The sequence below is a fragment of the Taudactylus pleione genome, unplaced genomic scaffold, assembly GCF_031769625.1.
Source record: "Taudactylus pleione unplaced genomic scaffold, aTauple2 ptg000032l, whole genome shotgun sequence".
Taxonomy (NCBI): domain Eukaryota; kingdom Metazoa; phylum Chordata; class Amphibia; order Anura; family Myobatrachidae; genus Taudactylus; species Taudactylus pleione.
The window spans coordinates 41,779,425-41,803,957 of NW_028284434.1; the positions used below are offsets into that span (position 1 = coordinate 41,779,425).

Consider the following 24,533-nt stretch of genomic DNA (forward strand, 5'->3'; position numbering starts at 1 on the left):
TATAAATACTTTTATATATTTTTTTGTTTGTTTGTTTTTTTTTTTTTCATCAATAAATTTTTATTGAGTATAATACAAAGTATTTATGGGGGTAAAGAAAAAAAGGGGAACATACATAAAGTAAATTAAAGGGAGGTGACAGTACATTTAGAAACATTAGACAAAAATCAGAAAGAAACCACAATTACCAGAATAGATAATTAAATTAAATGTGTTGGTCTCCCTCTGGAATCTCATTTAGATCAAAAGGAGAGGCACTTTGAGGGATTGGAGAGGGCAGGGGCAGGGGCGCCGCTCCACCATCTGTAACATACAGATGCCAAGGATACCATGTCACAATAGGGGATGAAATAGCTGTAGAGTAAGCAACCTCCCTCGTCTCCATTTCAAAATGGGATTGTGTTTTAGTTATAACTTTGGCAAATGGGGGAGGGGAAGGGGACTTCCAATGCTGAGCTATAGTGGCTTTGGCAGATATCAGAATGTGGCCGAGGACATACCGGTCAGATTTGGGAACGGAGATTGGATACCAGTGGAGAAGGGCGAGGGAGGGATCTAGGGCTAAAGTGAGACCTAGGACATCTTTAATAAGATTGAATACTTCTTCCCAGAAGGGGCATACTAAAGGGCAATCCCAGAAGACATGAAAAATAGAGCCTTCAGAATGACAGAGACGCCAACAAAACTTTGAGACTGTAGGCCAGATTTTATGTAATCTAGATGGTGTCAAATACAATCTATTTAAAAGTTTTACATACATTTCAATATGATTAGTACATTTAGATATAGAGAAGGTAGAGAGATAAATAGTCTCCCATTGTAAGGAGGTGAAGGTATGTTGAAGATCTGTCTCCCACCGGAGCTGAGCAGGGGTTTAACTGTCGGTGCTATGGGAGACAGTAAGGAGTACCAAAAAGATATAGCCCCACTAGAGGAGGGGTTATTAAATATACTCATAATTAGGTGTGGTGGAGTCTGGAATACGGTAGGGCCGGTGTTCATCAAAGCATACCAATGTGTAAGTTGATGATAATAGAACCAAGCTGGGGGTCCCAATGGATACTTAATGCAGAGGTCTGAATATGATAGTATAGAGGACGGGGAAAAAAAAGTCTGCTAAGGACGTTGTTGTTTGTTTTTAATAAGTTTCATTGATAAAAAAAAATGTTTATATACAGTATATATGTTCAATAATTTGCACCTAGAGACTACACACATAACAGGTTAATTTTCCAATACTCATTAAATATTTTCTAAATTATTCATATGTTGATATTTTATTAATTGTTTAGAAGCGCGGTTATTGTGTTCTAAATATATATATATATATATATATATATATATATATATGTTTGCTACCATTATTCTAACTGCAGCTTTGTTATTCTTTTAGTTTATACTGTAAGTTTTAAACTCGTAATTTATTGTATACCACATCTTCTGGTATATAAATTTCCAATTGTGATCTTCTCCAGCACCTAAGACTTAATTTTTTCTTTTTACAACTATGATTCGTGCCTATAATGTCTACCAAAGCACGGCAACAGGCATGTCTGTGTTTTAAGTGCTCATTTAGGGCAGTTGTCTGATTCCAGTTATTGGTGATAATTCCACTAAATTGCCCTAACCATCAGAATGATTATCAATTAAGAAAGATTAATGACACTAAGACGACCTCAAGCGAAGTATATAGAATACATCAGCAAACCGCTTGTATGTGGCATTCATTGTCTTTTTGATATTTTGTATTTATATACCAAGATGAATAGTTGTTTCTGCTGTATTAGATAGGTGTGTGTTTTGTTTTGTTTTTGTATTAAAGCCTAATAGCATATGCATAATAAATGGTAAAAATCATGGGTGTATGTGTATGTGCAGAATGTAAAACTGGTGCATTAGGGCTGGTACAGATCTGACCGGATCTCGCCATAGATGCCACTTTGCATATGGATGCAATTCGTGCCTGCAATTTGGTGTGGCGTTGTGCCCAACTACACATCAGCCCCTCTGTGCCAAGTACCAGGAGCCCAGTAGGAGAATAAGAGGAGGTAGACGGATAAAACCAGAATGTACAGATGTATAAAAGATGACTCCCTCCTCTGTGCATTGGGATGAGGATAGAATGGGCAATTTCAAAAGTTTCTTTAGTCAATTTAACCAATTTGAAAAACAGTTGACACTGGCATGTGGTCCCTCTTGTATGTCACCATATCACACGTTAATCCCTCACTGCAGCATCGTGGTAGCTGTATATGTGTATCTGGTACTGTGTCCACTATTTCCGCCTGCCATCACTTATGTTTCCACCCACAGGCTTCACCCAGCCTGTGAAATCGGACAGTGACATTGGCCAGGCCTGGGGGAGTCCCAGCAGCAGCAGCAGCACTCCGGAATACCTGAAGGAAGCTCTTGGGATGAAGAAACCTAAATACTCCCGTTCTGCTAGCACTGGTAATTCCATACGGACACCTATTTATATCTGAGCAGCAGTACAAAGGTCCAGACTTCACACAATGTATGATGCATCTAGATAAAGATTACTTGGTCTGATACTTGAATAATGAAAGCTCTATAGCACTAGTTTACTAACATTGGGCCTGATTCAGGGATGGACGGAATTGCAGAGCCGCACACAAGTGGCTGTGCGATTCCGTCCATCTGAATTGCAAATGTAGCAGGAGGTTTCTGTAGGAAATAGACATTTCCTTGCTGCATCTGTGATCCCAATGCTGGGATCACCATCGCGACCGATGGTTGAGATGGTTGCTCCTTTGCCCAGGTTGCAGAAGCTGAAGCTAACCATGGTCTGGCCAGGTCGTGGCAACTGCGAGGCCCGGAAATCTGTGTCCACTTACGCAGACCCTGTCCTTGTCCCTCCCGGAAGACAGTGTCCAGCTGCTCCGTACCCCCAAAGGCCACAGCATTTCAATCATGCTGTGGCTTGGGGGGGGGTCTACAAGTAAGATTTGCAGGTCCTGGTCGTCACATGTGCATAACAGGTCCTTTGCATGCGCAGAACCTAGACCATTGGAGATGTGCTCTAAAACATCGGATGAGTCAGGCCCATTATGTGGAGATACAAATGTGCACCGAGTCACCATTCAGAAATGAGCTTATATTTGTGTAGTGCAAGTTAGACAATGAAAGCAAGTGTCTGATTGGCTGTTGTACAGTGCAAATTTTGCTCTTAACTGTAGTATTAGTAAATGAGCCCAGACAAGACCTAGAGATATATATATTTTATAATTATTATATATATATATATTTTTTTTTTTTTCAAATTGTCCCCTAATTACATTTTGTATCTGCTGCAAAAGTTGACAATGATCCCAATCAACATTTAGATATTTAGCAGGATGGCTGGTAAATCTGGTTAGACAGTGACCACATATAACAGTGCACAGTGTGTAGTGATCTTCCAACAATGACAAGGGGTCAATTTAATTATGGGCGAGCGGGACATAGTGCTGTTACAACGGTGTGTAAACTCCGGCATCATCTCGCCCCCATCAACTTACCCCAGACTAACGGCTTTTTGTACGGTATCCTATTTGTGAATTCGGGGCTACCGTAGTGTGTCATATGGGCACACTTACTTGCACCACGAGCCGACCCGTGCATTACTGAATTGAACCCTAACTCTTCCCTCTGTGATTTGGCCATTCAGCTCGAGCACCGAATGTTAAATCTGTGTATGCACTTTTTTTTTTTTTTTTTTTGACTGTAGACAGTCAATTAATCCTTTGGGAGCATCAGCTGACAGCTGACCTGAGCCACTTAAAAAAATGTATGTGCACTTGTTTTAGACCTAGAGAATTATTTGTATCCAAACAAAATTATCATTGCTTTTTATAATAATTGGAGTGATCATAACATGCTGTAAAGCATTAAATGATGATACATTATTATTTCATATGAGTAGGTCATATCCTTCTCATTAGTATTCAACCCATTTGCCCAGTCATTGATCCTTATGTCGATTCAAAAGGACTAGTTGACTATCAAAGCCTAGTGTCCTCCTCGGTTCCACATCACACATACTGTCCTCTATGCTGTCTGGCCGCTGCCTCCATCTAGACCATGCCAAAATGCACCCCCTTTCTTGCTCAGCACTTTACAAAACTCCTCATCTATTCTCTACTACAGGGGTTCTCAAGTACCCCCAACAGGTCATGTTTTGTGGATTTCTGTAATCATGCACAGGTGAGCTAATCTATGTTGCTGGGTCATTAATTATCCCACCTGCTTCCACAGACAGAAATCCTGCAAACATGACCTGTTGGGAAAACTTGATGGTTGAGGTTGGAAACCACTGCTCTACTACACTGCTGTACATAAGGTTGATAAGCCTGTTTATATTGCAACTTTTTACTTTTTTTTACTTCCATATTGCTGATTATAAAAGTTACTTTATTACTGAACTAATTGTATTTAGGTTACATACCAGGAACACCGGACTTTAAAGAGAAAGAGGACATGTATGACCAGATCATAGACTTGAAGAAGGTACGTGATCATGTTATTTGATAAATGATAGCAGTTCCTATCCTAGTCTGCCTCTTCCTCCCATGTTGTCTTTTGGGTGAAGTATAAAGAGGTAAAATAAAATCTGAATTTCTATTCCAGGGTCCATAGGGGGTCCACAGGTTTGACCTTGGGGTATAGCTGGATCTGGATCCATGGGCACCACGCAGTTAAAGCTTTTGCTACTCCCAGGATGCACTTGGATCCATCCTCTCTATACCACGCCCCCGAGCCACAGGCACCTCAGTTTTAGTTGGTGCCCGGCCGGAGTCGGGTCACCCTAGCGCAGTGGGGCTGCATCAGCAGCCCCTAAGCTTATTTTTATTTTTGGAGTCGTTGGATTTTATTTATTTTTGACACTCTTCAGAGCGGCAGCATCAGACTGTCCATTAGGACGTCCACGCTGCCGCTCCTACACCCCGCTGGCGCTGCGACGCCAGTACAGTTCTGGGGATCGCAGCGGGACCCCGGAGTCTGTACTAGCAGGGCTCCGGGACCTCCCAAGACTGCTGCCGGATCGCCAGGGACAGGTAAGCCGCAGACAGCGCAAACTTGCGTTGCCCATGGGGAAATGCAGTCTTCAGCCTCCGGTCTCTGGGGACAGACCGGTGGCGCTAGTTAACGGCGGCGGGCTCCCCCTATCCAGGCATACCCCGCGCGTCCGCTAGACCACCAGGAAGTAATGGCTGGAAGCGGGAACCGGCGTCCCTGGGGTTAATGACTAGCCAGGGGAGAGAGCCTTCCCTGTTTAGCGGCTCCTCTCCTCAGCTCAGCGCGCCTTTTCTCATGTGTACTGGCGACGCTGAGCTGCGTTTCTCATGCGGCCACTCCTCCTCTGAGGTCTCCGGCGGCCATCTTCTCTGGTACAACGCAGATCTCTCAGGCAGCGCGTGGACTGGTCCCCCTGTGTACCTCTCCCCTGCTAAAGGACAGTGTACACAGTACTATAGCCCTCCCAGACAATGAATCTTTCATGCGAGACCCCTAGCGACTGAGCGCCCATCGCTAGCCGGGTCTTGTGCATGCCCACTGGGGGAACATCGACCCAGTTGCGAGCTATCAACGCTTGCGACCGGGTCTGAATGACCCCCTAAGTCCTAATGTGCCAGCTTTGCTTAGGGCGGTGCGGGCCATCCTTCACATAGAGGATGATGCACTGGCCCCTAGGTCGAAGTATCCTAATTTTAAGAAGGCTAAGTTGACTTCGACTGTTTTTCCCCTGTCTGACCAGCTGACGGATCATATGGTGGGGGCCTGGCAGTTGCCCAGTAAGAGATTCCAGCCACAGAAATGGCTGGCATCCAGTTATCCGTTTCCTGAGGCTCATTGCAGGAACTAGGAAACCCCACCGGCGGTGGATTCCCATGTCACCCGCTTAATCAAAAGCTCTACATTGCCCTTACCGTCTATCTCCTCCCTGAAGGATCCCATGGACCGGAAGGTAGAGACTTGTTTAAAGTCCGTTTACTCTCTCTCAGGGGCAGTGGCCCATCCGTCCATGGCCATCCCCTGGGCTGCTATAGCCATTGAGATCTGGGCTAACGCATTAGAGGATATCTTTCCAGACTATGCTCCGGATGTCCAGAGAGCGTTAATTGGACAGATGAGAGATGCTGCTTCCTATATTGGGGAAGCGTCTTTAGATGCAAGTCTACTGACCTCTAGGGTTTTCGGTGGCAGCAGTGTCTGCTCGCCGGTCTTTGTGGCTGAGGTCCTGGAGAGCAGACGCAGATTCTAAGAAGGGCCATGCAGGCCTTACCCTTTAATGGGGAGTTGATATTTGGTCCAGACTTGGACAAAATAGTGGATACTCTGGCTAAATCCAAGTCAGCTTTCCTCCCTTCGTCTACAATGCATGCTAAGGTCAGGAGCTCTGCTTTTCGGTCCTTTTGGGTTCAGGGTAAGGCCAAAGGTCAGTCCTTCCCGAGACAGTCGGCGATCAAGGCCGCCTCTAAGCCCAAAAAGCAAGCCTCGAGTTCTAGTCGCCCTTCTTCCAAGCAGGAAGATAAACCTTCTGCCTGATGGGACGGACCTCCCTCTGGGGAACCCCAGCGTGGGAGGCCGATTTCTTCACTTTGTCCAGTGCTGGCACAATACCACCACGGATGCCTGGGTTCGAGAAGTGGTCTCCCAGGGGGGTATGCTCTGTCTTTTCGGCACAGACCGCCCCTCCAGTTTTTCTGCACGAGTCCTTCTCTGGACAAAACCAAAGCTTTGCAGATTCAGATGGCTATAGAGTCCTTGCTGATAGCCGGGGTTATTGTTCCCGTTACTCAGTCTCAACGTGGAATGGGGTACTATTCTACTCTGTTTCTGGTGCAGAAACCCAATGGTTCTCATCGCCCTATCCTCAATTTGAAGTCTCTAAACAGGTTCCTCAGAGTTTCCAAGTTCAGGATGGAAACGTTACGTTCCATCATTCTGGCAATGGAACCGGGGGATTACATGGTCTCACTGGATATCCAGGACGCCTACCTCCATGTTCCTATAGCACCTTCACACCAGCGGTATCTGAGGTTTGCTTATACTGCAACATCACTACCAGTTTCAGGCGCTACCCTTTGGCCTCTCCACGGCACCAAGGGTATTCACCAAAGTGATGGCGATCATGGCCGCCCACCTTCGGAGCCGACCTCCTCCTGCTGGCAAGCTCCCCGGAGGTACTGCTTCACCTGACAATCACTTGCCTGCAAGCACACGGGTGGTTGATAAATTGGAAAAAGTCCTCCCTGATCCCATCACAATGGATGGTTCATTTGGGAGCCCTGCTAGATTCTCGTCAGCAAAGGATCTTCCTGACTCCGGAAAAGGTCTCCCCCCCCCTTCAGCTGCGGATACACAGTTGCCTGAGCAGTTGCCGAATGTCGGTCCACTCGGTAATGAGAGTTCTGGGGTCCATGGTGTTGGCGTTCGACATGGCGGAATTTGCCCAGTTCCATTCCAGGCCCTGCAGGGGCTGATTCTATCCAAATGGAACGGGTTACCTCACCGGATCCGGTCTCAGATGCTGGTGTTGCCCCCAGAGGTTCGGCTGTCTCTAGCTCATCTCATTGAGGGGCGCCCCTTTTGGATCCCGGACTGAGTTCTGCTCACAACAGATGCCAGTCTCTAGGGTTGGGGGGCAGTGACCCGGCTCATTGTCACTTCAGGGCCGTTGGACTGTGGAAGAAGTGGTTCTCCCCATCAACATTCTGGAACTGCGGGCCGTATACAGGGCCCTGCAGTCGTCCGGCACCGCTCTTCAAGGAAGGGCAGTACAAGTTCAATCCGACGACGCCACCATGTTGGCCTACATCAACCACCATCGAGGAACTTGCAGTCGTGCTGCGATGTCGGAGGTGTCTTGCATCCTAGCTTGGGCGGAGTGCCACCTTCCAGCAATCTCGGCAGTCTTCATCCCCGGAGTCCTCAATTGGGAGGCGGACTTCCTCAGTCGTCACGATGTGCATCCCGGAGAATGGTTGCTTCACCCAGAGGTATTTCAACTACTCGTGGACAGATCGGGACTGCTGGACCTGATGGCCTCCCGTCACAATCACAAGTTGCCGTGTACGGGTCAAGGACAAGAGACGCAGACACAAGTTTGGTGGATGCACTGTCAGTGAAATGGACGTTTCAACTGGCGTATCTATTTCCTCCGATATCCCTGCTGCCTCGGGTCCTGCGAAAATTCAAGCAGGACGGCGGCACACTTCTGCTGGTGGCTCCAGCTTGGCCCAGACGTCCTTGGTACTCCGATCTGCGGAGCCTCTCCATCGACGCTCCGTACCTTCTTCCTCAGCGTCGGGACCTGTTGTCTCAAGGGCCCTGCCTTTACCCGGATCTGGGTCGACTGTCTTTGACGGCGTGGCTCTTGAGACAGCTGTCTTAAGGTGTTGGGGCTTCTCATGCTCTGTTATTAGTACCATGCTTAGGGCTCGCAAGCCTGCTTTCGCACGGATTTACCACAGAGTGTGGCACACTTACTTTCAGTGGTGTGAGTGCAGAAACTATGATCCTCAGGTGTTCCGAGTTTCTAGGATTGTGGCTTTTCTTCAATCAGGTTTGGACCTAGGCTTACGTCTTGCCTCTCTGAAGGTTCATGTGTCTGCACTGTCTGTGTGGTTCCAACGTAGAATCTCTACACTGCCAGATGTTCACACCTTTTTCCAAGGTGTTCTTTGAATCCAGCCTGGGACTTGGCGGTGGTTCTTCGGGCCCTGCAGGGTCCTCCTTTTGAGCCTCTTGAGTCGGTGGAACTCAAGTGGTTAACATTCAAGACTGTTTGTTTGTTTTTCTCCTGGCGATTGCTTCTGCCAGGAGGGTGTCAGAATTGGGGAAGCTTTCCTGTCGTCCCCCTTTTCTGATTTTTCACCAGGACAGAGCAGTGCTTCGCACACGTCCTGAGTTTCTGCCTAATGTGGTTTCTAAGTTCCACATTAATCAGGAACTTGTTGGGCCAGCTTTTCGGTCTCCTGATCTTTCAGCTGGTGAGGCTTCCTTAGATGTAGTCCGTGCTCTCAGAATTTATGTGGACCGGACTGATTCCATTAGGAAGTCTGATTCCTTGCTTGTCCTCTTTGGTTTTCACAGGAGGGGTTGGCCTGCCAACAAACAAACTTTAGCCCGTTGGATTTGTTCTGTTATTTGTGAGGCTTATACACAGGAGAGTACCCCTGTTTCAGCCTCTGTTAAGGCTCGTTCCACTCGGTCTGTGGGTCCTTCTTGGGCTGCTAGACGTGGCGCCTCGGCTGTTCAGCTATGTAAGGCGGCCATCTGGTCTTCCATTCAGACATTTTTGAGGTTCTATGCATTTGACACCTTTGCGTCTCAGGATGCATCCTTCGGGCGCCGGATTCTCCTTTCTGCACAGGAGCGTCCCCGCCCTTAGTTGAACTACTTTGGGACATCCCCAAGGTCAACCCTGTGGACCCCCTATGGACCCTGAAGTAGAAAACAAGAGATATGGTAAGAACTTACATTTGTTATCTCTGTTTCTACGAAGTCCATAGGGTCCACAGGGCACCCGCCCTGACGCACCTGGCTTTATATGGGCTGTGTGGCTGGTCACCAGTTTTTCGTCTCCCATTTCTGTGAGTATGGTTTCTTGTGTGTTCCAGTCTTCCCTCTCTCTGTTTCATCTCCTCCTCCGGCCTTGGCTGCTTACCAACTGAGGTGCCTGTGGTTCGGGGGCAGGGTATAGAGGAGGATGGACCCAAGTGCATCCTGGGAGCAGCAAAAGCTTTAACTGCGTGGTGCCCGTGGATCCAGATCCAGCTATACCCCCAAGGTCAACCCTGTGGACCCTATGGACTTCGTAGAAACAGAGATAACAAAGGTAAGTTCTTACCATATCTCTTGTTATAGTCTTAGCGGTTACTTTGTGGTCACTAGATCCATCCCACGCTGCAAAACTTGGTCTCATGTCATTGGATTTTGTTCAGTTTTTTTTTCTCTGGCTAACAAAAGCCTGTGTCCTAGTAATTGTACATTCTTTGCATCTGATGAAGCGGAATCATCGGTTTATTGCGATACTTGCTGCATGCGTATTTGACTCAAGATTGAGCAATGATAACTTAACGAGAATACAGAGCATTTCTATAGCCCCATTTAAGGTGATAAAGTTACATCATGGATTATGGTTACAACAAATGATTTAATGTACGAAGTAGTATGTGTCAGTCTGTAACAAAACGGATCTAGAAGTCACATGTATAGGCAAGACCCCAAGACCCTTCAGTGCTCCTCCATGACCACATGCAGAATTGTGGGTTATGCACGTTCTCCATAATCCCTATGTAAGTGATGCAATGGGTACACTGAAGTAGGCATTTCTATATTTTTTACTTCGTAAACCAGCTGCAAGATTTAACCGTTCAGTTATTTCCTTGACACCCGGTGACAGCAGGGAAAGCTGAAGCTCCTAGAAAAGCCCTTCAGTATCCTCTTCTATTGTGCAGTCATTTTCTGGCCAAACCAACTCATCTGGTTTTCTCTACATCAGACGCTGCAAGCACAGAAATCTGAGGGAGATATAATGAAGACAAAGCTCAGGAGGCTGGAGGAAGAAAGCGGCAGAAAAGACCGTCAGATTGAACAGTTACTGGATCCATCCAGGGTGAGTCTCAGCCGATGCTAAGAGGCAGCCATTGTGTTACCCAGAATCCCTTGCTAGCCTGGCCGGGTGGTTCTCTGCAATGGAACATGGGAAAACTAAATTGATAGTCACTTTGGCTGAGAAGCAGCTGCTCTGGGGCCCAGTAAGGAATAGAGTTCTACTTTAAAAATGTTAGAAATGAACAGGGGGCCCAGTCCAACGTATTTTCCATTCTCTCAGCAATAGTACATACCCCGGGTCCTTTTACTCCCACAAACATGCATACATTTGGACATTGCCAATGCCTTTCAAGTTATATATTATATGTGTGCAATTCATATATCAAAAAATCTGATGTGTAATGGTGGCCATGAAAATTCCCAATTGAGTATACCATTTACTTTTCTGTGGGAAGCCTTCCTTAAGTTCGGGCCAAATGGAGTATCCCTCTCACACCTAGTTCTATCACCAGCCGGCATAGACGCCATAAATTCTCGCTGTACACTTTTCAGTGTAACAGTAGAAAGTAAAATGCTGAGTCGTATGTATCCTTGATTCTTTGCATTGTACGTTAACTAAAATAACAGCAAATATATTATATAGCACATTTTCACCATTAATATCTATTTTTCTCCTATTGGCTGCAGAGTTCTGAGTTTTCAAGGAGCCTGGTGGACAAAAGAAGTGATAGCAGTGTGGTGAGTGACTATTTCTTACAGAACACACACACACACCAAAAGTCATGGGGTCACATGACTAGATAATGGCAGGTGGCGTTACCGCAATGTGACGTCTTGGAAATGCCCAGACCTGTATGAGTTGTAATCTGACATCTCGTGAGTCAGTTTGTACATAGGTAGGCTGCTCATGGTAAGGCGATGTGAATTATCAGAGTTCAAATGGGGCATAATAGTGGGTGCAGACGTTCAACATTCCTCGATCTATGGTGTCACGTGCACCAGAAATACCTAATGAACGGCATTACCGTCCACCGTGGACAGTGCAGTGGCCGACCTTGGGTGCTTAATGGTCGTGACCAGCGGCATCTGGACAAAATTGTCCGTGGTAACAGACAAGCGAAACTGGCTCAAATCACATCCACAGTCAATGCAGGAGGTACCAGATGCATATCCAGCAGGTCAGTGCTGCGTTCTTTAGTTTTTATGGGATATGGGGGCAGAAGACCCACCACAGTGCCCCTGTTAACACTATTACACCGGAGACCGTGCCTCACCTGGGCTCGTAAATTGGACCCTGGAGCACTGATAACATGTGGCGTGGTCCGCCGAGTCACGGTTCCAGTTCCAGTTTTCAGGCTGATAATTGGGTCAATGTGTGGCATGGACCCCAGTTATTAATAAGGCACCGTGCAGGCTGGTGGTAACATGGCGTGGGTTGGGTCTGCTGGACCGCCTGAACACATCATTGATCGGTAACCGCTATGATGCATTACTTGATAATCATTTGCAGCCCTTCATGGACTTCATGTAGCCCCACAATGATGGAATATTCCAGCAGGCTAATGCACCGTGTCATCGGTCCCAAGTTGTCCAGAATTGGTTCAAGGAGCATTCTGGATAGTTCCGAAGAATGGATTGGCCACAACGTTCCCCCAACATGAACCCAATTGAGCATTTATGGAATGTGGTCCTTTCGCACCCAAGATCTTGCACCTACAAATATCAGGGAGCTGTTGGAAGCTGTCTAGACGTCATGGCTAAACATTTCTCCAGAGGTCTCCTGTCCACTTGTGATATCGAGGCCACATTGAGTAGCTTGTAACAGTTTTACACTTCGCCTGGCTCAGGGGGATTCTACACGATACTAGGCACCTATCCCATGTCTTTTGGCATATATAAGAAAATGTAAAATACAGTGAACATTGGTCAGTTGGAGTTTTGTCTTCTCTGAACATTTTAACTCCTGAGTGCCGTCACTGAAGCGTATATTCATACAGTACTGCTGCAGTCGCGCCAAGCTGGGGGATGGGTGGTGGCTGTCATCTAGACCAGGTGCTTAGAAATTTGCAGGTTGCATCAACTGCTGCATTATGAGTGTTGGTGACAAATTTATAAATCCACGCAATGGACATGCGTATGACCTCTGATTTCGGTTGGCATGCGAAAACAAATTGGTGGTAGATTCTATAAAATGCCCTTGCAACTTGATATACATTGCAAGATGATGTGAATGTTAAAAGAGAGGTTTGTGTTACACATCTTCCCTTAAAAAACCCAGAATGGCTACTGACCCTAGTACCCCCCCTGTAGCTAGACATCTTATACAGAAGAGCCACAATTTGATGGACTTTAAAGTGATGCCAGTTGTTTGCATTCTGCCATTGGACAAGGGAGGACATCGTATACTTATGTGATATACTTTATTTTCTTTTGTGTGTGTTATGGCTACGTATACTAACCGACTGCTACACCCCAGTTTAAGATTTTGTTTTTTATTCTCCAGCTATGATATTGATTATAATCGAAGGCATATATTACTGTTGTTGTTGTTATGGTTCATTAAGGCAAGTGGGGCCAGACCTATTTTTCAGGGGTGCATTATCGAGCTTACAACAACTTAATGCATGAGCTCATAGCTGCTTAGCGTGGTATATAAAGTGTGGTGCAAGGTTTTGATTCGACCACCAGTTGCGTTGCTGAGAGGTTTAGATGAGCTTACATTTCAGAGTATCGGCAGTTTTCTCTTGCGCTCTGTAGCATCATTTCCGGTTGAGTGGAATGTAGATTCCTCTTTTTGTAACAGCATCCTGTTAGATCTATAATCACTTCTGAGGCTGTTTATTTAATTTACTTCAGGTGAGTGCTATCGTAGGGATGTAATCAAACTTTAGACAGTCAAAACATAGACCACCAAAAGTTCGACACAAAAATGTTGACGGTCATAATGTCAAAACTGTTACAATGTAGACAACCAAAAGGTCGGCAGGGTCAAAATGTCAACTGTCAAAATATAGGGACATATCCAATTAAGAGCACTATTTTCACGGCTAAAAAATTAACACATATTGCCGCTATTTTTTTTCATTACCGCCGGTATGCACATTCCAGATACCTGTGGGATCCAATAAAAAAAAAAAAAAAAAAAAATTGGGTGCAAATTTGTTTTAAAAACAACACCCAAACGAAAATTTAAAAAACATGGGGATATCTGCTCCCCTTCAAAAAAATAAATAAATAAATGAAATGATGAAAAAATAAAAACTAACTTTTTTTTTTTTTTTTGAGTATAATTTGGTACGAATAAAGCAAAATAAACTAGAAAAACCGTGATTTGGGGTAATTTTAGGTCTGAAGGTGCTCCCAAAAAAAATTATCTCGCACCTGCGGGAAAAACCCTGCAGCGTGAGATTTATGGAAAATGTTTTTATCTGCTGGAATAATGTTATGCGCTAGATTATTTATGGTTTAAAAAGTTTTTTTTTTTTTATATTTTAGCATATTGTGATGATTCTATCATAACCAAACATCTTACACAATTAATTACACAGGTCTGCGATGAAAAAGGTTTTTGGCTTCTGAACACGAAAATGACTCCCGATTTTGCATATCACATCACATTTTTCTGCAAAACGTACTTATGAATAAGTAATTTTTTTCATATTTTTTAAAGTAATGGGTTCTGCCTACATTTATTATAAAACATTGTCTTAAATGAATTTAGTCGGTAGTATAGCACATTGCAATTCAGTTCTCGTCATAAAACTACACACACACACAGTACATATACAGTACACACCATCATACAGTACAAGTAATTTAAACATTTTTAGGCAATGTCAAGGATCCAAACTACAAAGAAATTGTCAGGGAAATGCTTCATAGTTACAGAAACCTTGGCTGCAATATGAGTTTAAAGGTACATTTTTGTGAATTCCTATATTGAGCATTTCCCGAATAATGTTGGAGACTACAGTGAAGAACAGAGTGAACGGTTCCACCAAGACGTTAAAGATGTAGAAAAAAGATACCAGGGTCGTTGGGACGTCAGCATGATGGCTGACTACTGCTGGATGATACACAGAGACGACACAGAAAAGCTTATAAGTGAAAAGTGACAAAATGAAGTTTGAAGACAAAAAAAAAAAGAGGCCATATCTCCAGAAGGATATAGACACATTAGAGATGGTACAAAAAATCGCAACTAAAATGGTGCATGGCCTACAGCACAGAACTTGCCCAGAAAGGCTAAAAGATCTTAATATGTATAGTTTGGAACAGAGAAGGGAAAGGGGGGACATGATAGAAAGTTTCAAATTCATGAAGGGTTTTAACAAGGTACAGGAGGGAAGCATTCTTCAAAGGAAGAGCTGTACAAGAACATGAGGACATGCACTGAGACTGGAGGGAGGGAGGCTCAGAGTAAATTTGAGGAAAAATTACTTCACAGAAAGGGTAGTGGATAAGTGGAATAGCCTCCCATCAGAGGTGGTTAAAGCAAAGACGGTGGAACAGGCATAAGAATATCCTTAAAAGAGATCTAAAAGGCAAATAGGGTTGAAGTTGCCTAAAGGATACATGTAAAGGGTCAGACTAGATGAGCCAAGTGATTCTTATCTGCCGTCAAAATCTGTTTCTGTTGTACAAAACCAACATATTATCACAGAGGAGCAATGCAGAGATAACAGTGCTAAAGGAGTGTGGTAGCATCCCTGATAAATATATGCAATGTATATATAAAACTTGAAATGGTGCTGATAAACAAATGTTTATTAAACACCCAATGTGACAAAATATAACATGATATTCAGTATAAAAATGTAAGTCTATGAATAAACTATATACAGCAATCACAAACTAATACTTTACATGGAAATGGTTTACATTAAAAAATATCTATAAAAGCTGGTAATCAGTAGTGTCCGTGGTTTAGAGTCAATAAACAGAATAAAATAGATTAGTGCCAAATGCTGCATACACACTGCTCAGTCCCGCAGCCACGTCCAGGTACAAGTAAAAAGATGGATCTCACCTTGTTTCAATTAAAGGAGTTCCTCCTCTTTTGACCAAGGTAGTGGTTGTACTCAGTGTGGCTCATTTGGAATGTATTGAGAACTACCTCAATGTGCAAGCTATGAGGCTGTACAATGTGGCAGGAGGCTCCATACAGTGTAGCAGGAGGCTGGAAACTCCACTATTTTTCCCGGCTGCAGTGTATAATTGTGCGTCACCAATATGACCGCTGGCGGAATCAAGCTAAGTCCTGTGTAGCAGCCGGCAGGATAGTGACCACGTGCTGGTATAAAATACAAATCAATGGATAAGATCTCTAACGCGTCTCTTCCCTATGGGGATTTTATCAGAGGGGTGTGTGTTATTATCACAGAGAATGTTTAATCCTATATCATGAGTCCCTGCGCGGTCTAAACTCTCTACTACACAAACACAAACTAATATTGGCTAACCAGACTGTTTTCTGGCGGTGGGTGGGGCCAGTGCCACTAATCTACATTGTAGCGTGCCACTAATCTACATTATAGCGTGCCACTAATCTAGATTATAGCGCGCCATTAATCTACATTATACACACAATGAAAAACTAAAAAAGATCCACAATTTAAGCACCCGGAGGATAGTGACACATGTCCCCTTATATCAGATATACAATACTTTCTACTGTAAAGCACCTCGTTTGGTGTCGCAGAACAATGACCTACTCAAACTTGGTATATCTGTTATGATAATGCGCCACAAATCTACATTATAGAGCACCACAAATCTACATTATATACACAATGAAACACTAAACAAGATCCACAATGTAAGATGAACAAGTTCTTCATGGTGTTTTTAGTGTGTAATTCTCTCATTGCAGGTAGTGAATAATCTCAAGCAGAAGATTCTGAAACTGGAAAAACAGTGTAAAGAAAAAGATACCGCACTCAGGTAAGATATAGAAGAACATATGTCTATTTTATATTTTTTCACTTTGCCGTAGTTTGGTTAAATAAATATGCAACACAACGCAAATACTTGTTTAATAACAAGGTGGAAAGTCGCAAATCTGATGTAATCTATAGCAACCACCAAGTATCTATAAATCTTTATTTAAAAATAGTAAAAAGTAATGACTGTTGTGGGGTTGTGCAATGTTTTCATAGTATGCAGAAGGCAACTTAACACTTACATAGCATGTTGTATCAGAGTTAGAGGATAGGTGGAGGTGTTACCTACAGCAACTAGATTCTTCCTATCATTTTATAGAATATATTAGATAATGATAGCTAGAATCTGATTGGTTGCTATGGGGCAATATATCTACTTAATCTGTTTAGAAAGTTTAATAAATCTCCCCCTCAGTCCTAATTGCAGACACTAAATACTGCAGGGGTGGGCAATAAGATGCCATTCAGCTGTTGTGGAACTACACATCCCAGCATGCACTGCCACCGTTTTGCTGTCAGTGCATGCTAAAACTGTGACAGGGCATGCTGGGTTCTGTAGTTCAGCTGCTGGAGGGCCACTTATTGCCCACCCCTCTACATCCTCTAGATATAACCTATGACCTCCACCCAAGAGCCCCAGGTATCCTCAATGCTGCTCTTCTGATCTTTTGTTGTAGATCACTCTCTGTATAGCACGTTCCCTCCTCAGCACCATTCTCCTTACATATGACTGACCAGCCACCTTTCTGCATTTGGTACTTTTCCAATTACATTGTCCAGCTGCTGTCAGTAATGTTCAATTATACACTTTGCATTTTTTCAATCGAGAAATATCTCCCATTTGTTGGCCTGCAAATACATACGGTGCTATTCTATGCTCCACTACATAAGGGGACTGTTATCACATATTTCATCAGTTTGTCTATTGCTAGAACCATATCTTCTGCTGCTGCTTGGCCGTCTAACACAACACCTGACGCCTATATGAATGAGGTGTAATCGTACTGTACATCGCAGAGTGTATTTTTATGTTGCTTATTTTTTTCTAGCAAACTCCAGACGGATGTAAAAACCACCAGTGTGGAAGAGATGAGGATCGCTATGGAGACCTACTATGACGAGGTAGGTGCTGACCGCATATTGCAGTGTCAGGTGGTTTCAGAATATATTGGTATTTCCGGTATTTATGTACAACATATACGGGGAAGTGCATTTACTAATTATTACCAGGGTGGTGCCTGAAGGCACTGCTCGTGTACTTACCGCCTGTGAGATAAGTTTAATGACTGTATTTTCCATAGTACATGTGTATATGTATATTGTTCCTTATAATCCTTAGGTGTTTTTAGTAAGTACTGATGTTAAGACCACACTAAGGGTTGGCTTTCTGAAGTGGGGGAGCTTGCAAGCCTCCACATTTTGGCGGGTTTGACTTAATATTATTGCTGTTTTAAATTTCCAGGTCAAACCCGCCAAGACAAGCTGCTGCTTTGTAAATCTAGCCCTAAGTATTTATCATTCAGATCTGTCATTTACTAGAATTTTATGTATATATTACAGGCGGGGACTAATGCAGGGTCAGAAATGCTAGTGTAATGCAGTTAGAGCAGCGGTTTCTCTACTTATTAGGCAAAGAAGGCACTAAATGATCATATTGAATCATATACAGAAGTCCTACGTTCTTCTAACTTGTCCAGTTACTGCCTGTCAGAACTGTTGTGCCATCCCCTGCCATTAATCATTCAGACCAGATTGGGGCAGACTATTATTCTAAACCCCCCCTTCGCCCTACAATCCTTAACGTCGTCTAGGTTTTATATACCTGCTATATGTAGCATAGGCCCTCAGACAAAACCAATCATTTCAGAAATCGTCATCAGAGAGGCAAAACAAGAGCTGACCCAGAAAACAAACACCCGACATATTGTCAGAGTTGACCTTATCTCTCCCCCAGACCCTTCAGTCACTAGATACATTAGGTTATTTTATTATTTTTATTTTTAAATGGGCTCCATCAACATGGAGGCATTTCAGTTAACTGCATCAGAAGAGTATACATATATTAAGAAGTAACCATTTAATTCATGTAACATTGCTTGTCTAGTAAAAATAATAATAATTTGGTCACATTATTATGGTAAAAGCACTTTTAAGATCTTGGCAGTGTGAATAAATAGTCTCCGCATTCAGGGGTATATTTACTAAAGTGAGAGTTTTCAGAAATGGAGATGTTGCCCATAGCAACCAATCAGATTCTAGCTATTATCTTATAGAAGGTGCTAGTTAAATGTTAAGTAGAGTCTGATTGGTTGCTATGGGCAACATCTCCATTTCTAAAAACTCTCACTTTAGTAAATATACCTTTGAATGCTGAGACTATTTATTCACACTGACAAGATCTTAAAAGTGCTTTTACCATAATAATGTGACCAAATTGTAATAAGGAAATGAAATCACAAACAGTTGTCTTAATACGTATTCTATGTTCTACTCAACAATCAATAGATTCAGAGGTTACAGACACTGCTGGCCAAAGCTGAGGCCGCACTGCAGAGGTGAGTTACACTTTACTCTGGCTACAGAAGGTACACGGGGAGATGTTTATCCTACGGGCAGCATGGTCTTACACCCCTGATTCCCTTCCCGCTCCATTGTCTACGCGTTGGCCGTCTGCTTCTCTCTGAGCCAGTTCACTACTTCCCGGCTCATGCCAGGCTGACCAACTTCTTCCATCTAAGTTCTTGCTGACTGAAAATTCCCTCTCTCATGTTACCCCAAATTACAGTGCACCCTCTTTGTGACACTACCCTTGTTTACCTCCAGCTGTATTCTCTGCACAAACCTGCATTCAAATATTAATTCCGATTATAACACCCTCTTTAGACACCAACATCATTTAACACTAGTCATTTGTATTATTTGGATACAATGCAGAGGTACACTACCGTTCAAAAGTTTGGGGTCACTGGGGGTCATTCAGACCCACTCGTGAGCGGAAGTACGCTCGCAAGCGGGTCGATGTTCCCCCACTGCGCATGACGGAGGGAGCTCCGTCGTGCGCATGCGCGAGACCCGGCGAGCGACCGGCTCTCCATCGCCACGGGTCTCGCACCAAAGGGGGCGTGCTGTCGATGTTGATTGACAGCACGCCCCCTTTGGTGGGCGTGCCGGGGGCGTGCCTGCCAGACGGAGGCGTTCCCAGGGGAACGCCTACCGTCTGAAGCCGGCCCCACTGACATCACTAGTGATGTCAGTGGGAGTGATTTTGGCTCTGATAGAGCCCAAATCACTCCAGGGCTTGCGGCAGCGAGACCCTACCGCAGGGTCTCCGTCGCAAGCCCGATGGTCGCGATGGTCAAGACCATCGCGACCATCATCATGGACGCTCGCTATAGCTGTGGGTGGTAACCCACAGCTATGCGAGCGTCCATGAGGACGCTCCATTTTCAGGTAGGAGGGCCCTGATTCAGAGCGAGCGCTCTGGTCAGAGCGTTCAGCTCTGAATCAGGCCCTCTGTCCTTATTTTTGAAAGAAAAGCACTGTTTTTTTCAATGAAGATAACATTAAATTAATCAGAAATACACTCTATGCATTGTTAATGTGGTAAATGTCTATACATAGGTGTATAGAGGCCCATTTCCAGCAACCATCACTCCAGTGTTCTAATGGTACAATGTGTTTGCTAAGCGCGTTAGAAGACTAATGGATAATTAGAAAACCCTTGTGCAATTATGTTAGCACAGCTGAAAACGGGTTTGCTCGTTAGAGAAGCTATAAAACTGGCCTTTCTTTGAGCTAGTTGAGTATCTGGAGCATCACATTTGTGGGTTCGATTATACTCTCCAAATGGCCAGAAAAATATAACTTTCATGTGAAACTCGACAGTCTATTCTTGTTATTAGAAATGAAGGCTATTCCATGCAAGAAGTTGCCAAGAAACTGAACATTTCCTACAACGGTGTGTACTACTCCCTTTGGAGAACAGCACAAACAGGCTCTAACCAGAGTAGAAAAAGAAGTGGGAGGCCCCGGTGCACAACTCTGCAAGAAGACAAGTACATTATAGTCTCTAGTTTGAGAAATAGACACCTTACAAGTCCTCAACTGGCAGCTTCATTAAATGGTACCCGCAAAATGCCAGTGTCAACGTCTACAGTGAAGAGGCGACTCCGGGATGCTGGCCTTCTAGGCAGAGTGGCCAAGACAAAGCCATATCTGAGACTGGCCAATAAAAGGAAAAGATTAATATGGGCAAAAGAACACAGACATTGGACAGAGGAAGATTGGAAAAAAGTGTTATGGACAGACGAATCGACGTTTGAGGTGTTTGGATCACACAGAAGAACATTTGTGAGACGCAGAACAAGTGAAAAGATGCTGGAAGAGTGCCTGACGCCATCTGTCAAGCATGGTGGAGGTAATGTGATGGTCTGGGGCTGCTTTGGTACTGGTAAAGTGGGAGATTTGTACAAGGTAAAAGGGATTTTGAATAAGGAAGGCTAGCACTCCATTTTGCAACACCATGCCATACCCTGTGGACAGCGGTTGATTGGAGCCAATTTCCACCTCCAACAGGACAATGACCCAAAGCACACTTGCAAATTATGCAAGAACTATTTAGGGAAGAAGCAGGCAGCTGGAATTCTGTCTGTAATGGAGTGGCCAGCGCAGTCACCAGATCTCAACCCCATGGAGCTGTTGTGGGAGAAGCTTGACCGTATGGTACGCAAGAAGTGCCCATCAAGCCAATCCAATTTGTGGGAGGTGCTTCAGGACGTGTGGGGTGACATTTCTTCAGATTACCTCAACAAATTAACAGCTAGAATCCAAAGGCCTGCAATGCTGTAATTGCTGTAAAAGGAGCATTCTTTGACGAAAGTAAAGTTCGAAGACCAAAATTATTATTTCAAATAAAAATCATTGTCTAACCTTGCCAATGTCTTGGCTATGTACTGTTTACCTGGGCCCGGTCTTCCTGTGGGGCCCGGCGGTGGCCCGGGTCTGGCGTCGCCCCCCTCCCTTCTCTCTCCCACATAGCAGCCCAGCACACAGCGTGTGCTGAGCTGCAGTGGGACACTGCTCATGGCTGCTGAGCAGCAGCCACAGCAGTCTCCTATGCCTGTGGGGGGAGTGATCACATTGATCGCGCCCCCCCTGGCTTTGTGCCGGGCTGAGGGGCTCACAGCGCCCCCCTCCCTGGTGCGCAGCGGCGGTTCGCGGCGCTGCAAAAGTGTTTATTTTTATTTTTTTTGTTCAAAGGGGCGTGGCCACGCCTTCCATGATTAGGCCACGCCTCCTCTGTACCTGGGCCCGGCAGAGCTCTATACGGCCCTGGCTATATGTTCTATTCAGTTTGCAACTCATTTGATAAGTCAGTTTTCATGTAAAACACTTAATTGTCTGGGTGACCCCAAACTTTTGAACGGTAGTGTAGCACTGTACAGATCTCTCTCCTACAAGCCCTACACTGGCTCTTCTTCCTTTTAGTACCCAATTCAAACTCCCCACACTCGCTTACAAAGCCCCTCACCCAATCCTCTCCTATTCTCATCTCTGACTTAATCTCCCTTCATTGTCTCACCCACCCACTTCGCTCCACATATTAATGGTGCCTGTCCTCCCAACTGGTTACTTCCTCCCACTACCACCTCCAAGACTTTGCCAGTGCTGTTCCTTACCACTGGAACTCTCTCCCTCTCATTATAATATATATATAATACGTACATAGAGTATATCTGTTTCAGTCTGACTTCTTCTCCTACTCTAATCACATTTACCTCTATCATCAGTTTACTAGAGAGGGGCATAACAGGCCAGTGTAATATCGCCCAAATTGTCGCACTGCCAGCGTCTATACAACGCCATGTATTAGAGACCGTTAAGTGTCTCATGCTTGGTTATACCATGTACTACGGCATATATCATTAGAAAGTGTGGTTTTGTTTGTGTTAGACCTCCTCCAGAAAGCAGAGATTCCCTGAAGAGACAGAAAGCGCTGAACGCGGCTCTGCTGAAACTGTCCAAACAAGTGAAGGAGCTTCAGGATGAGAATAAAAGTCTGAAAACCGATCTAGATAGAGCTATGGCTCCCTCACCTACATCAACCAGATCAAAGGGTGACTATACCAAAATGAGATTACTATGGGGTAGTTTTGTTCATTTAGGCAGTGTAAAGTGTTCTCTCATTAAGAGGTCTATTCACCATCCCTTAATTTGTACAAAAGGTGGCGAAAATTAACACTTTCATCTACTTTTGTAGAAATGAAGTATCCGGGCCATTCTTTATAAAGGTAACGCAGGAGATATCATGAATATCTCCTGCGTATCTTTCAGTCCCGATCTGGCCCGGTGTCCCCAGACACTAGTATGGAGACCTAAATTCATCAAGCTCTGAAAATACTACATTTTCTGAGCCTGTCAGTGGGGACCTTCGCATCTTCAGATGTCGCTTGTACACGCACCCCCGCTCCATCTGTACAGGAAGGAGGTCTGGGGTTGCGAAAAGGATCTAATCCGATCCCTGCGCCCCTGTTCTGCTCCTTGCCCTTGTTGCAGGGCTATTGTGCACCTGTGAACCCCAGTTCACAGTTACAGTAGCACTGCTGACAGACTCAGCAGTGCTACTGTAAATTTCATCACTACTAAAGTAGAATTAATAGGAATCGCAGGGGCAGCTGATCTTTAGATCTATTGTCTCGCACCAGAGCAATGTTGAATTGCTTCGGTGATTGTGTATACACTGCTGCTACATGCAGCGAATTGGATATTTAATTATCGGGTGCCACCAGACCCCTGATAATTAATGTGATGACTAGACCGTTGACTGATATGTAAAAAAATTAAATGAATGTCATTTGTGAGTAAGGTAGTGCCCTACTAGTGGTTGAACTCACTGGTGTCCCCCCATGATTTCTCCACAAGGTGGCGATATAATACCCCTTAATAACTTGCAAAACGTGGCAGGGCTTCCTTCACTCTGAAATAATGTGACATTTTTGTGATCTTCACTAAACCACATCCTTATTCACTAACAGAGTCAGGGTATGATTATAATAAAAGCTAAGTGTTGATTGCTATTCCTCTAGTTATATAGAATATTCCCCTATGTATGTAATTGTACCCATCCCCCACAGTGGAGTCAGGCATTTTTGTGGGGTGTACCAATACTTATCACAATGCAGCCTCTTCACTAGGAACCAGTGACATCACTGAGCCAAAATGGTGACCTCCATATGGTACCATTTGAAAATACAATAAAAATGTTGATAATTCTGTTTTGTTACTATTGTTTACTGTTTCTTTGTGTCTAGGTTACAGCGAGTGGAGCAAACAGAGACTGGTGAGGAAGATTTCAGAATTGGAAAAGGTGGGTGAGGTATTATAACAAAACCTTTGTTATCAGAAATCAATCCATCATTTTCTAAAGAGGGCTTTCCAAATGCTTGATTTTAAAGCAAGCATACTGTAGATGTATGGATATGGATTGATCTTCTTATGTACTAGATAGTGTATTATTATACAATTATAAGAATTGACCCTATAGATGGTCTATATCAGATCACCCCTCAGTGCATGTTTTCCAGATCTCCTAGTTGGTGCACAAGTATATTCATTACTGGCTGACACATTTTAAAAGATCAACAGGTACTGTAGAACTAATTATTTTGAGACACTGAGGGGATCTTAAAAAACATGCAACTTAAGTATTATATGCTATTTCTATTGTGGTCATAATGACGTGGGCTAGGGAGGGGGGTTTCCAGGCAACCATAAACCCGCCCTATGTTTGCCTATGTAGCGTGCTGTTATAGATTAATATATATTGTCTGTATTTCAAATATTAGCAATAGCTACGACTTTCGTTTCGGAATAATAGGAAACACCCCATTGTTCATCATCCCATAAAGGGCCTGATTCAATTGCCTATTTGGGACTTTATGCAAATGCCACTACAAACTCCTTCCGTTGTACTACCGTGCAAGGACTGAGACAGTCACTTTCAGTTACTTTGGGTTTCAAATTAGAACATTG

At 44.2% G+C, this 24,533-nt stretch overlaps 1 protein-coding gene across 1 annotated transcript in view; it reads left to right on the forward strand.

Annotated features, from left to right (window-relative positions):
• The window catches only part of IQCE (IQ motif containing E), a 57,994-nt gene that overhangs the window by 13,159 nt on the left and 20,302 nt on the right, over window positions 1–24,533 (forward strand). Inside the window, exons 6-14 of the mRNA XM_088452048.1 lie at window positions 2,314–2,451; window positions 4,436–4,506; window positions 10,508–10,621; window positions 11,248–11,298; window positions 16,433–16,503; window positions 17,552–17,624; window positions 19,008–19,057; window positions 22,455–22,618; window positions 23,813–23,868. Coding sequence (XP_088308174.1) covers window positions 2,314–2,451; window positions 4,436–4,506; window positions 10,508–10,621; window positions 11,248–11,298; window positions 16,433–16,503; window positions 17,552–17,624; window positions 19,008–19,057; window positions 22,455–22,618; window positions 23,813–23,868 — 788 coding nt within the window. The remainder of the gene's footprint in view (window positions 1–2,313; window positions 2,452–4,435; window positions 4,507–10,507; window positions 10,622–11,247; window positions 11,299–16,432; window positions 16,504–17,551; window positions 17,625–19,007; window positions 19,058–22,454; window positions 22,619–23,812; window positions 23,869–24,533) is intronic.